This window comes from Prionailurus bengalensis, chromosome A1, assembly GCF_016509475.1.
Source record: "Prionailurus bengalensis isolate Pbe53 chromosome A1, Fcat_Pben_1.1_paternal_pri, whole genome shotgun sequence".
NCBI classification, from domain to species: Eukaryota; Metazoa; Chordata; class Mammalia; order Carnivora; family Felidae; genus Prionailurus; species Prionailurus bengalensis.
Window position 1 is genome coordinate 5,892,823 of NC_057343.1, and position 14,766 is coordinate 5,907,588.

General features: G+C 39.2%; 1 protein-coding gene across 1 annotated transcript in view; it reads right to left on the reverse strand.

Moving 5' to 3' along the window:
- The window catches only part of LOC122480745 (phospholipid-transporting ATPase IB-like), a 182,842-nt gene that overhangs the window by 78,089 nt on the left and 89,987 nt on the right, over positions 1–14,766 (reverse strand). The window contains exons 24-25 of the mRNA XM_043575520.1: positions 12,611–12,721; positions 6,816–6,890 (exon numbers count right to left, since the gene is read on the reverse strand). Coding sequence (XP_043431455.1) covers positions 6,816–6,890; positions 12,611–12,721 — 186 coding nt within the window. The remainder of the gene's footprint in view (positions 1–6,815; positions 6,891–12,610; positions 12,722–14,766) is intronic.

Consider the following 14,766-nt stretch of genomic DNA (forward strand, 5'->3'; position numbering starts at 1 on the left):
TGGGGGATGGGCGAGGGAGATGGCGCTTCCCAGCGCCTTTGTTCCCCACCGAGCTGAGCTCTGTCATCCGGGGCTCAACACCTCTCCTCCCCCGGTGTCCTCTAGCCCTCCGGCTCCCCTCCAGAGCAGAGCTGTCGACTTATAACATTCCAGATGTTAAGTCCCACTGGCTGTCAGAACTCAGAGTCTGGCCCCTCCACTTTTGCAAGCCAGACTCGGGGGCTCTGCCTTGCAGGGTGGGCTGGCCACCCCTCCACCGCCCAGGCTCCCTCCCGCCAGTCCGTGGAGTGCGCACCGCCTTGCCGCCCTTCCTACCCTCTTCCGTGGGCCTCTGGTCTACGCTTGGCTCCAGAGAGTCCGTTCTGCTAGTCTTCCGGCAGTTTTCTGGGTTATTTAGGCAGATGTGGGTGGAATCTAAGCAATCAGGACGAGGTGAGCCCAGTGGCCTCCTATGCCACCAACTTCCCTTGAATCTCTCCATGTCTGTTTTTAGATTTTACTTAAATCCAGGGGTGCCTGGGTGCCTCAGTCGGTTAAATGTTCAACTTTGGCTCAGGTCATGATCTCACATTCGTGGGTTCAAGCCCCACACTGGGTTCTGTGCTGACAGCACAGAGCCTGGAGCCTGCTTTGGATTCTGTGTCTCCCTCTCTTTTTGCTCCTCCCTTATTCATGCTCTGTCTCTCTCTCTCAAAAATAAATAAAAGTTAAAAAAAAATAAATTTTGTTTAAGTCCAAGTTAGTTAACATTATTATAATGGTTTCAGGGTAGAATTTAGTGATTCATCACTTACATATAACACCCAGTGCTCATCCCAACAAGTGCTCTCCTTAATGCCCCTCACTCATTTAGCCCATCTCCCCACCCAACACCACTCCAGCGGCCCTCAGTTTGTTCTCTGTATTTAAGAGTCTCATGGTTTGTCTCCCTCTCTGTTTTTAATCTTATTTTTCCTTCCATTTCCCTATGTTCGTCTGTTTTTGTTCCTTAAATTCCACATAGGAGTGAAATCATATGGTATTTATCTTTTCTTATGGAGCATTTAGACCATTTACATTTAAAGTAATTATTGAGGGGCGCCTGGGTGGCTCAGTTGGTTAAGCGGCCGACTTCAGCTCAGGTCATGATCTCACGGTCCGTGAGTTCGAGCCCCGCGTCGGGCTCTGTGCTGACAGCTCAGAGCCTGGAGCCCATTTCAGATTCTGTGTCTCCCTCTCTCTCTGACCCTCCCCTGCTCATGCTCTGTCTCTCTCTGTCTCAAAAAAATAAACGTTAAAAAAAAATAATAAAGTAATTATTGATAGGTATGTACATATTGCCATTTTGCTCATTGTTTTCTGATTTTTTTTTTGTAGTTCTCTGTTCCTTTCTACTTCCCTTGTTCTGTTTTCTTGTGATTGATGACTTTCTTTAGCATTATATTTGATTTTTTTTCTCTTTATTTCGTGTGTTTGTATTATAGGTTTTTGGTTTGTGGTTACCATGAGGTTTGTATATAACTTCCCTAAGTATATAGGAATCTGTATTAAAATGATGGTTACTTACACTTGAACCCATTGTAAAGGAATTTCGTTTTTTCTCCCCCCTCCACATTTGATGTGTATGTTATATTTTGCATCTTTTTGTGAGTCCTCTTTTTAGATATAATTAGTTCTATTTCTTTGGTCTTTAACCTCAATACAAGATTTACAAGCGATTGTTCTACTACCTTTACTGAATGTTTGCTTTTACCCGTGAAATATTTTCTTTTACAATCTTCTTCTAATTATGGCGTTTTCTTTTCCACTCGATTGTAGGTTTTTTCCTTTCGGCACTTTGAGTTTCTCATGTCACTTTGTGTCACATGCAATTTCTCCTGAAAAATCAGCTGTTAGACTTATGGAATTTCCCTTGTACAAACTAGTTGCTCTCCTCTTACTGCCTTTAAAACTCTGTGTCTTCGGGCACCTGGGTGGTTCAGACGGTTAAGTATCTGACTTTGGCTCAGGTCATGATCTCACGGTTTGTGAGTTTGAGCCCCACGTCCGGCTGTGTGCTGACAGCTCAGAGCCTAGAGCCTGCCTCAGATTCTGTGTCTCCCTCTCCACCTCTCCCCTGCTTGCACTCTGTCTCTCTCTCTCAAAAATAAACACACATTAAAAAATTTTTAAAAACTCTATGTCTTTAATCTTCAACATTTTAATTATTAGTGTCATGTCGTAGACCTCCCTGGTTTCACTGGAACTCTCTCTGCTTCCTGAACCTAGATGTCTATTTCCTTTCCCAAGTCAGGGGATTTTTTGCCTCTTATTTCTTCCCATAAGTTTTCTGCCCTTTTCTCTCTTCTCCTTCTGGGACCCCTACAATGTGAATGCTTTTTCACTTGATATTGTCCAAGAGATCCCTGAACCTATCCTCATTTTTAGAAACTCTTTTGTCTTTTTGCTGTTCGGGGTGCTTTCCATTACCCTGCCTTCCAGGTCACTGGTCTGTTATTCTGTCCCTCCAATGTGTTGTTGATTCCCTCTGGTGTATTTTTCAGTTATTGTATTCTTTCAGTTACTGTATTATGAAGAACCTGATTGGTTCTTTTTTATGTTTTCTATCTCTTTGTTGATGTTCTCACTGAGTTCAACCGCTCTTCTCTCCAATCTGGTGGGCATGCATTTGAGCATAACTTTGAACCTTTTTTTTTTAAATTCTGAGAGAGAGAGAGAGAGAGAGAGAGAGAGAGAGAGAGACTGACTGTGAGTGGGAAGGGGCAGGGAGAGAGAGAGAGTTCCAAGCAGACTCTGCGCTGTCAGCACAGAGCTCAATGTGGGGCTTGAACTCCCAAACCATGAGATCATGACCTGAGCTGAAATCAAGAGTCAGACGCTCAACTGAGCCACCCAGGTGCCTCTACTTTGAATCCTTTATTGGTTATCTCCCTTTCGTTTAGTTCTTTCTCTGAGGTTTTTGTCTTGTTATTTCATTTGGAGTGTATTCCTCCGCTTCTGTATTTTACTTGACTTTCTGTGTTTGTCTTTGTCAATTAGGTAGAATAGCTATTTCTCCTAAACCTGAAGGGATGGTCTTGTGTCTGGCTGTCCCCCATGTAGATTGTGTGTGCCTGGTGACTTTGGCTGGCAGGAGCCGTGGCTGGTGTGGGATGGAGTCCCACATGACTCCACACTGGGGCTGCCCTGATAAAATAGATGGAGCCGAAATGGGATTGGGCTGGAGTGATCCTGGGCTCTTGGCACAGAGGGTGTCCTGGCAGGACGGCTGAAGCTGAGGTGAGTGCAAGGCAGGACCTGAGGCTTTCTGCACTGAGGGTACCACGGCAAGACAGCGAAAGCTGACGTGGGCTTGGGCTGGGGTGGTCCCAGGACTCTTCACGCGGAGGGGCCCCTGGCAGGATGACTGAAGCTGAAGTGTGTGCAGGCCTGGGGCCCAAGGCTCTCCACACAGAAGGAACCCTGGCGGGACAGCTGCAGGCGAGGTGAGTGCAATCTGGGTGTCTCAAAGTGCTCACCGGAAGGGGTGCCCCGTGGGGTGGCTGGCGCTGAGGTGGGCGTGGGCAAGAGGATCCCAGGGCTCTCTGCAGAGTGGACACCGTGGCAGAGCCTGAGGCAGGATGCAGGCCAGAGGGTCCTACGGACACTGCGCGGGGGGTGCCCGGGAAGTCGTCTGGAAGTGAAGTCGTGTGGGCCTCGTGTGTCTCATGGTGCTTGGTGCCTCTGTCACCTTGGTGGGGTGACTGGTGCCGGTGTAGACTGATGTCCCAGGGCTCATGGAGGCGGTCGGCTGGCTCGGGCACCAGACCCTGCTCATTCAGGAGAGTTTGAGCCTCTGAAGGCAAGAGTCCATTTACTTAACTTGCCATTTAATTATATCAAGATCTGCTTCATTTCTCCTTAGTTTCTAATAAGCTGTGTTATTCGATTGTTACATAGTTCGGATTCTTAGGATTTCTAATTATTGGGATAATTACAGTGTAATTATAAATGTGGTTCAGTTGAAATCTACCATGGTCCTGTTTTCTTCTGTTTGGTGCAGTCTTCCGTTTTACCTTATATCCTGACTTCTTTTGAAGTAATTGAATATTAAGATTTTATTATATCTCTATTATTGGTTCATTAGCCATAACTTTTGGGGGTTTTAGTTCTTTAAAATTTACAGTATACATATGCAGTGTATCACAAAATTCAAATAATACACTCCCAAATCCCTCCTCACATTCTTTGTGCTATCTTTATCATATGTTTTAATTCTAAATTAATGACAGTTCCCAGAATACATTATTAATTTTGTTTTAAACAGTTATCTGGCATCATGATTGAAAATGAGGGGAAGGGGGAAAGTGTCTTATAAATTCCCACATAATTAACATTTCTGTTCCTCTTTGGACAGATCCAGACTTCATCCTGATGTACTGTTCCTTTTGTTTGAAGAGCTTTCTTCCACATTTCAGGTATTACAGGTCTTCTGGTGATGAGTTTTCTATTTTCTTGGTTCATTTTCAAAAGACATTTTTACCGCATATAGAATTCGGGGTTAATGGATTTGTCTTCTTTCTTTCAGATCTTTAAAGATATTCCATTGTCTTCTGCCCTGCATGGTTTTCAGCGAGAAATCCGCTTTTATTCGCACGTTTGTGTTCTGTACACAGTATTGGTTTAGGTGGTTGATTTAAAGATTATTCTCTTGGCCACTGATTTTCAGCAATTTGGTTATAAAGAACATTTGTGTGTTTTTCTTTAGGTTTCTTCTTCTTGGACTTTGTTGAGGTTCTTAGATTTGTGAGCTTTCATCACATTTGACATTTTCGATCATTGTTACTTCAAATATTACTTTCTTTTTTGGCGACAGCCTCCCACTTTATAGTGGTTCTTTCCCTAGCTGCGGGTAGACTTTTCTCATGCAGACACAGAGCAGAAGCAATAGTTCGCAGGGGCCAGCTACGGATCTCCGGAGTCACGCAGTCTCTCTCTCTCAGTATAGTTCCCTCTGACATTCTAGCTGCCTTGGTCCTGCACTCCAACCTCTGTGTCTTCAACTCGCGTAGACACCTGGGCTTTCTTTTGGGTCCATCTTCCTGCATTGTGGCCTGGAAGAGGCCTTCTCTCAAGGATCACAGTCATGAGCAGCCTGTCGTTTAATGTTTGAAAATCATTATTTTATATATTTTGTCTGATAGGTTATTTCTGGCAGGAGGTTTCCTATAGCAGTTAGTCATGCGCGGAAGAAGCAGAAATAATATATGACCTCCAGAAATAGTATGACAACTGATTTAAATTTAGCTCTCTCTTACTGCCAGTAACTATGTAAAATGTCTAGGCCTCCTCTTTTTTCCCATCTGCAAAATATATTCATAATAAGATTTAGTAAGTCAATGGCTATTAATAAGTCATCATATATTGTCCTAAAATGTCTGTAATTTTAAGTTTCCCACCGTAGCCCTCATTTTACTGTTTATAAAAAAAAAAGTTTCTGTGCTTTCCGTTCATTAAAGAAAAAAATAAGACTCTATTGACTAATATCTGTGGCCATGCATTCATATGAATGTTCTTCTTTTTTTTAATAATTTTAAAAAATGTTTGGTTTTTTTGTTTGAATGTTTGTTTTGAGAGAGGGAGAGCGAGAATCCCAAGCAGGCTCCTTGCTGTCCGCACAGAGCCCAATGTGGGGCTTGATCTCATGACTGTGAGATTATGACCTGAGACAAAATCAGGAGTCAGACACTTGACCAACTGAGCCCACCAGACACCCCCATCGTGAATTTTCTGACGGAGAGGAGAGACTGTGCCACTCCCTACCGCAGTATGTAACGACACTTCAAAAACAATAAAGAAACAACACATCGAGTGTTGTCGTCTGTGACCAAGAGCCTGGTAGAGTGACTATGTGCATGACCTCAGGTTCATCAGTGTAGTGCACTAGCCAGAAGCGCCTGGAGTTGACTTGTAACTGTTCCTAGCACTAGACATCTTAGTATTATTGGATACTTAATGACTTCTGGCCCGGGACTTGTGTCTGTGCTGTTTCAGAGTTTAAGCTCCTAGAAGACAGAATTTTAGGGATTAAGGCACACAGCATCCAGATGGTAACATGACTATGACAGTGCAGTACAAAAGAAAAGTCATGATATGCTCACCGGGAGCGTATTTTTTACGCTAGGTTTCCCTAACTGCTAATCTTTAAAGTGGAATTAATAATACAAGAAAAATAAACCAAAAATTTTAAGATGAACTTAACCATATTGTTTATTCCCAGTGTTTGAATTTAAAATGAGTTAAGTAATGGTATGGGATTGCTTAGTTGTAGAAAATTCCATTTATTTATTACATTTATTCTTAACATAGGACTCGATATCAAATTCATCATTTCATACAAACACAGGATGATATATTTACAAAAGGACAAATTTTCTTCCAGGTTTAAAAGGCCATGGAGTTACACTATGAACACACACCCACATATACAAAGATAGATAAATATTAATTATATGTATTAAATGGAATTGGTTGAGGTAGAGTTCAATAATAATTAGTTGCCTTAAAAGCCTGAAAACATTGTGCAAGCATTCAGTAAGGAGATTTTGGATGTATTATCAAAATACATTGGTACAAATTTAATGCAGTTGCTATAGAATGATCTGCTATGATTGAAACCATGTGTGGAGAGCCTGGGCTTCTGCGGGATGTGTCGCAGCAACAAAGGCTCTAAAGATGTATTTGTGCTGCCTGCTATGTATACAGATGATTGACTTAGATATACTTCCCAGACGTAAACAGTAAAGGAATGTCACTGAAGTTTCGCATGCTATCAGATAGAGACAGGGAATGCTTACCACATTGTACAAGCCGATGCACCAGCGTTCAAATATAATCTGCCCAGAAAATCCATTAACAAAGGCGAACCAAAGCTGAAAGAGAAGAAAGTTCATGAAGTTTTGTATCAATACTGACCTAAATGTTTCCATTCACTGAAGTACTTAAAATACTATGCTTTATCATTCTTTTTTTCCCATGTCATCAAATGGAATTTTGCCAGAATGTAAATAAAATCAAGCTTGAGTGTTTGAGCTTAACAGAAAGGCAGTTCATTTATTTTAGAATTTTTATTTCATTCTTTATTTTTTGACAGAGAAAGAACAATAACAATTTCAATGAAATGCTTAGATCTGATTGTCCAATAATGCATTGTTTCAGTGAAAAGATCTCTGCCCCTCTGTGTTTACTGCAGCATTATTTACAATGGCAAAAATGTGGAAGCAGCCCAACTATTCACCAGTAGATGAATGGATAAAGGAGAGGTGGTATATATACAATGGAATATCACCCAACCATGAAATAGTGTGAGATCCCACCATTTGCAATAACATGGATGGACCTGGATTGTATAATGCTAAGTGAAATAAGTCAGAGAAAGACAAATACTATATGATTTCACCCCTGTGTGGAATTTAAGAAACAAAAGCAACCAACCAACCAACAAAAAAACCCAGACCCTCAAATATAGAAAACAGACTGGGACTTGCCAGAGGGAAGGTGAATGAGAGGATAGGTAAAGGCGATTAAGACTATACTTGTCGTGATGAGCACTGAGTAACGGACGGAATTGTTGAGTCACTATGTTGTACATCTCAAACTAATATAACAATGTATATTATTTATACTCGAATAGAAAAATTTAAGGCAAAGGACTGGGAATAACTAAGACAATTTTAAAAATATATAGTGAAAAGACTCACTCTACCTGATGTTAAGGCTCATGGTATTGCTACAGAATTCGAGACAGTGTGATGTTGGCAGAGGAACAGACACAGAAATCAAGGAGTTAGAGTAGAGAACCCAGAAACACATAGTATGTATCTACATGAGTATGTCCAACTTATTTTAATTGTGGTAAGAACCATAACCAATTTTAAGTGTACAGTGCAGTAACGTTAAGTATATTCACATTGTTGTGCAACCAATCTCCAGAACTTTTTCATCTTGAAAAACTGAAACTCTGTACCCCTGAACAATTCCCCATATCCCTCAACCCTCAGCCACTGGTCACCAACACTCCTTTGTCTCTTTGAATTTGACTATTTTAGATACCCCATGTAAGTGGAATCATACATTGTTTGGCTTTTTGTGTGTGACTCATAGCCAATGTCCTCAAGGTTCATCCATATTATAGTATGTGTCAGAATTTACTTTCCTTTTAAGGCTAATATTCCATCGTATTTATATATCACATTTTGGTTATCTCTTCATCTGTCACTGGACGTTTGGATTGCTTCTGCTTGGGTATTGTAAATAATGGTGCATTAAACATGGTGTGTAAATATCTCTTCAAGATTCTTGCTTTCAGGGGCACCTGGGTGGCTCAGTCGGTTAAGTGTCTGACTTCGACTCAGGTCATGATCTCGCAGTTTGTGAGTTCAAGCCCCGCATCGGGTTCTGTGCTGACAGCTCAGAGCCTGGAGCCTGCTTCGGATTCTGTGCCTCCTCCTCTCTCTGCCCCTCCCCTGCTCTCTTCTCTCTCTCTCAATAATAAATAAATGTTAAAAAAATGAAAAAAAAAAAGATTCTTGCTTTCAGTATTTTAGATACATACTCAGAAGTGGAATGGCTGAATCATGTAATTCTATTTTTAATGTTTTGAGGAATCACCATACTATTTTCCATACTGGTTGCACCAATTTTTATTCATACCTGCAGTTCACAAGGGTTCACTTTCTCCACATCCTCACTGACATTTGTTATTCTCTGCGGGTTTTGTTTTATTTTTTAATAGTAGCCATCCTAATTGATGTAATACGTGATTATGGTTTGGATTTACATTTCTCCAATGATTAGTGGTGTTGAACATTTTCTCACATATTGTTGGCCATTTATATTCTATCTCTGTAGAAATGTCTGTTCAGGTTCTTTACCCAACTTTATATCAGATTGATTTTTTGTTGTTGAGTTGTAGGAGCTCACTATTCTAGACATTAGCTTATGAGATATGTAATTTGCAAGCATTTTTCTCATATCCTGTAGGTATTTTACTGTGTTGATTGTCACAATCAACACAGAGGTTTTAACATTTGATGTATAACCACTTGTCTGTATTTGCTTCTGTTGCATGTGCTTTCATGTCATGTTCAAGAAAATTATTGTCAAACACAATGTATGAAGATTTTCCATTTTATTTTCTTGTAAAAGCTTTATAGTTTTAGGTATTATTTTTAGGTCCTTAATCAATTTTCAGTTAACTTTTGTAAATGGTTTAAGGTGTTTGATTATTTATTTAATTTGCATATGGATATCCAGCTTTCCCACTAGCATTTGCTAAAGGGGGACTATCCTTTCTCCATTATGTAACCTTGGTGTTTTCAAAGATCATTTGACCATATACACTAGGATTTATTTCTGGGTTCTTTATTTTATTCCATTGGTCTATATACCTGTTTTTATGCCAGTAAAACACCTTTTAAATACTATAACTTTGTATATGTTCTGAAATTAGGGAGTATGAGACTTCTCAGTTATTTCTCAAGATTGTTTTGGCTATTCAAGATGCTTTAAGACTCTGTATGAATTTTAGGATGCATTTTTCTATTTCTCCAAAACATGGGATTTTTGTAGGGATTGCATACAAGTCTGCAGATCATTTGGGGTAATATTGTCATCTTAACAATATAAACTTTTACAATCCATAACCATGGGATGTCTTTCCATTTATTTGTATCTTCAAATTATTTCAGCAATATTTTGTAGTTTTTGCTGTACAAGTGTTTTTCCACCTTGGTTTTCTTAATTTCCCTTTTTGATAGCTTGTTATTAGTGTATATAAATACAACAGTTTTGTATGTTGGTTTGTATCCTGTTGCATTATTGAATTTATTAGTACTGATCATTTTCTGACATTTTTAGGATTTTCCACATATAAGATCTTGTCCTCTGTAAACAGAGATACCTATTCCTTTCTGATTTGGATGTTTTTCTTTCTTCCTTCCTTTCTTCTTCTTTTTTGTTTTTTCTTTTGCCCAAGTGCTCTTACTGGGACTTCCAGTACTGTGTTGAATAGAAGTGGTGAGAGCAGGCATCCTTGCCTTTTCCTGATCTCAGAGGAAAGACTTTTTAGTCTTTCACCACTGAGCACAATACCAGCTATGGGATTTTCATATATGGCCTTTATTATGTTGAGGAATTTTTTTTTCTTTCTAGCCTGTTGAATGCTTTTATCATGTAAGAGTGTTGAATTTCATCAAATGCATTTTCTGCATCGAGATGATGTGTTTTTTTTTCCTTTGTTGACTGATTTTCATATATTGAACCATCTTTGCATTCCAGGATATGGTTTCTATTCCTTTTTTAATGTGCTGCTGAATTCAAGTTTGCTAGTATTTTGCCAAGGATTTTTGCACCTGTATTAATCAGGGATATAGGTCAGTAGCTTTCTTGTAGTGTTTTCTAGTGTCTTGTAATGTAGCTTTGGTTTTATAGTAATGCCAGACTCATAAAATGAGTAAGTGTTTCTTTCTCTATAATTTTTTGGAAGAGTTTGAGGTAGATTTTAATTCTTCTTTGAACGATTGGTATAATTTGCCAGGGAGGTATTTGATTACTGATCTGATCTCCTTACTAGTTACACTCTGTTGATATTTCCTATTTCTTTATTACTTGCCCAACTGATTTTTTACAAAGGTAGAAAACCAATTTAATGGAAGGATAACCTTTTCATCAAATAGCACTGAAGTAATTGAATTTCATGGGCAAAACAAATAGAAAATCTAAACCCTCCACTCTGCACAAAAATTCACTGAAAATGGATCATGACATTAAGTGTAAAACACAATACTTTTAGAAAACTACACAGAGGAATGTCTTTGGAATCTAGATCTAGGCAAAGAGTTTTTTGACACAGAACCAAAGCATGATCCATAAAAGGAAAAATTGTAAATTGGACCACTTCAAAATTAAAAACTCTTATACTCTGAAAGACTCTATTAATATGTCAAAACATCATGATACAGACTGGAAGAAAATATTGCAAACTACATATCTGCCAAAGGACTAATGTTTAAAATATGTGAAGAACTCTCAAAAATTAACAGTAAAAAATTAATTTAGTTTTTAGACAATTTAGACAAAAGATGGGAAGACACATTTCAGAAGATGTATTGATAGCAAATAAGTATATGAGAAGATATTCAACATCATTAGCCACTGCAGAAATGCAATTTAAAACCACAATGAGGGGGCTGCGTGGGTGGTTCAGTTGGTTGAGTGTCCAACTCTTGATATCAGCTCAGGTCATGATCCCAGAGTCATGGGATCAAGTCCCAGAGTTGAACCTGCTTAAGATTCTTTCTCTCTCTCCCTCTGCCCCTTCCCCTACTCACATTCTTTCTCTAACATAAATAAAAATAATTAATTAATTTAATTAAATGAAACCACAATGAGATACCACTAACCATCTATCAGAATGGCTAAAATACTAAATAGTGATAATATCAAATGCTGGGAAAGATCCAGAGAAACAAAATAACAGATACTTTGCTGCTAGGAATCGAAAAAGGTAAAGTCACTCTGGAAAATAGTTGGGAGTTTCTTTAAAAAAAAAAAAAAAACAAAAAAAAAACTAAGTATACACCTACCATATGATCCAGCAATTGTACTCTTGGACATTTGTCCTAAATAAGTGAAAACTTACATTTGCCCAAAATCTTTATACAAATGCTCTTCAATAAGTGGGTGATAAATGTTATGGTCTGGAACAAATGATTGATACAGGGAACAACGTGGATCAATCTGAAGGGAATTATACTGACTAAAAAAAAAATCCAATCTCAAAAGGTTATATACTACACAGAGAGAAAGCATGTGGAGGGGGAGAAAGAAATTCAAGCAGGCTCTGCACTGTCAGTGCAGGGTCCAACATTGGGCTTAATCTTGCAAACTGTGAGATCATGACCTGAGCCAAAATCAAGATCTTGTCTGATGCTTAACCAACTGAGCCACCCAGGCACCCTTAATTTTAGAACATTCTTGAAAGAACAAGAAGGATAGGGATAGGGAACAGATTAGTCATTGTCAGAAGCTACGGCTGATGTGGATATAAAGGGGTAGCATGAGTGGGATCCTTGTGATGGAACAGGTCTGTATCATTGGGGCCGAGGTGGGGTGGTGTGTCTCGATTTCTGTGATGGTTATATCAATCTACACATGGATAAAAGTACATAGAGTCACACAAGTGTGGGTAAAGCTTGTGAAGTATGAATCTCAGTCAGTTATATCCTGGTTTTGATAATTCCTAGAGTTATTCAAGGTGTTATCTTTGGGGAAAATTGGGTGACTATTTCATGGGATCTTCTAAAAAATATTTTTGGAACTTCCTGTGAATCCATAATTATTTCAAAGTAAAATACTAAACAGTATTTTTCCATAGCCAAATTTAAGGCTTATACAAATGCTTTTTTAAGTCAGGATGGTGGTTAGAAGACTCAAATTTACCAAATAACTTTGAGCAAAAACCTAAAGCAGAATTGTGTAATGGTAATTTAAATGATACAAATATGGGGAAAAAAACAAAACACTAAACTGCCATACATGATGTCAAAGAAAGACCTAACTTTTTCATGAAAGAAAGCATATCTTTTCTTACCTCAATAACATATAACACGACATTTTTGTAGAAACAATATAATATGCATTTTGTCACTCGAAAATAATTCCAAGCTCCATGAACCAACAGAAGCTTCTCCAAGTAGCTAAACTAAAAGAAGGAAACAACAATCAGGGCAAGTTCAAATGAAACAGCAAAGTATTTGTTAGACCCACTGTTGTAGAATACATACAAAAGACTGGAGACAGATGGGGCAGAAATAGGAAAATGTCCATTTACAGTTCTTGGGCTAACACTCATTCTTGGAAAAGTATAAAATGGCACACACCATGGCATAACATCTCTACAGTCAAAGCTGCTCTTGGGTCAAAGCAAGATGGAGGAAAACAAAATGTGGCTTAAAGTATTATCATTGCTAAAGATCATAAAAGCCATTTATGAAAAGCCCACAGCTAACATCATCCTCAACGGGGAAAAACTGAGAGCTTTTTCCCTGAGATCAGGAACACGACAAGGATGCCCACTCTCACCGCTGCTGTTTAACATAGTGCTGGAAGTTCTAGCATCAGCAATCAGACAACAAAAGGAAATCAAAGGCATCAAAATTGGCAAAGAGGAAGTCAAGCTTTCGCTTTTTGCAGATGACATGATATTATACATGGAAAATCCGATAGACTCCACCAAAAGTCTGCTAGAACTGATACATGAATTCAGCAAAGTTGCAGGATACAAAATCAATGTACAGAAATCAGTTGCATTCTTATACACTAACAATGAAGCAACAGAAAGACAAATAAAGAAACTGATCCCATTCACAATTGCACCAAGAAGTATAAAATACCCAGGAATAAATCTAACCAAAGATGTAAAGGATCTGTATGCTGAAAACTATAGAAAGCTTATGAAGGAAATTGAAGAAGACTTAAAGAAATGGAAAGACATTCCCTGCTCATGGATTGGAAAAATAAATATTGTCAAAATGTCAATACTACCCAAAGCTATCTACACATTCAATGCAATCCCAATCAAAATTGCACCAGCATTCTTCTCGAAACTAGAACAAGCAATCCTAAAATTCATATGGAACCACAAAAGGCCCCGAAGAGCCAAAGGAATTTTGAAGAAGAAGACCAAAGCAGGAGGCATCACAATCCCAGACTTTAGCCTCTACTACAAAGCTGTCATCATCAAGACAGCATGGTATTGGCACCAAAACAGACACATAGACCAATGGAATAGAATAGAAACCCCAGAACTAGACCCACAAACGTATGGCCAACTCATCTTTGACAAAGCAGGAAAGAACATCCAATGGAAAAAAGACAGCCTCTTTAACAAAGGGTGCTGGGAGAACTGGACAGCAACATGCAGAAGGTTGAAACTAGACCACTTTCTCACACCATTCACAAAAATAAACTCAAAATGGATAAAGGACCTAAATGTGAGACAGGAAACCATCAAAACCCTAGAGGAGAAAGCAGGAAAAGACCTCTCTGACCTCAGCCGTAGCAATCTCTTACTCGACACATCCCCAAAGGCAAGGGAATTAAAAGCAAAAGTGAATTACTGGGACCTTATGAAGAGAAAAAGCTTCTGCACAGCAAAGGAAACAACCAGCAAAACTAAAAGGCAACCAACGGAATGGGAAAAGATATTCGCAAATGACATATCGGACAAAGGGCTAGTATCCAAAATCTATAAAGAGCTCACCAAACTCCACACCCAAAAAACAAATAACCCAGTGAAGAAATGGGCAGAAAACATGAATAGACACTTCTCTAAAGAAGACATCCGGATGGCCAACAGGCACATGAAAAGATGTTCAGCGTCACTCCTTATCAGGGAAATACAAATCAAAACCACACTCAGGTATCACCTCACGCCAGTCAGAGTGGCCAAAATGAACAACTCAGGAGACTATAGATGCTGGAGAGGATGTGGAGAAACGGGAACCCTCTTGCACTGTTGGTGGGAATGCAAATTGGTGCAGCCGCTCTGGAAAGCAGTGTGGAGGTTCCTCAGAAAATTAAAAATAGACCTACCCTATGACCCAGCAATAGCACTGCTAGGAATTTATCCAAGGGATACAGGAGCACTGATGCATAGGGCCACTTGTACCCCAATGTTCATAGCAGCACTCTCAACAATAGCCAAATTATGGAAAGAGCCTAAATGTCCATCAACTGATGAATGGA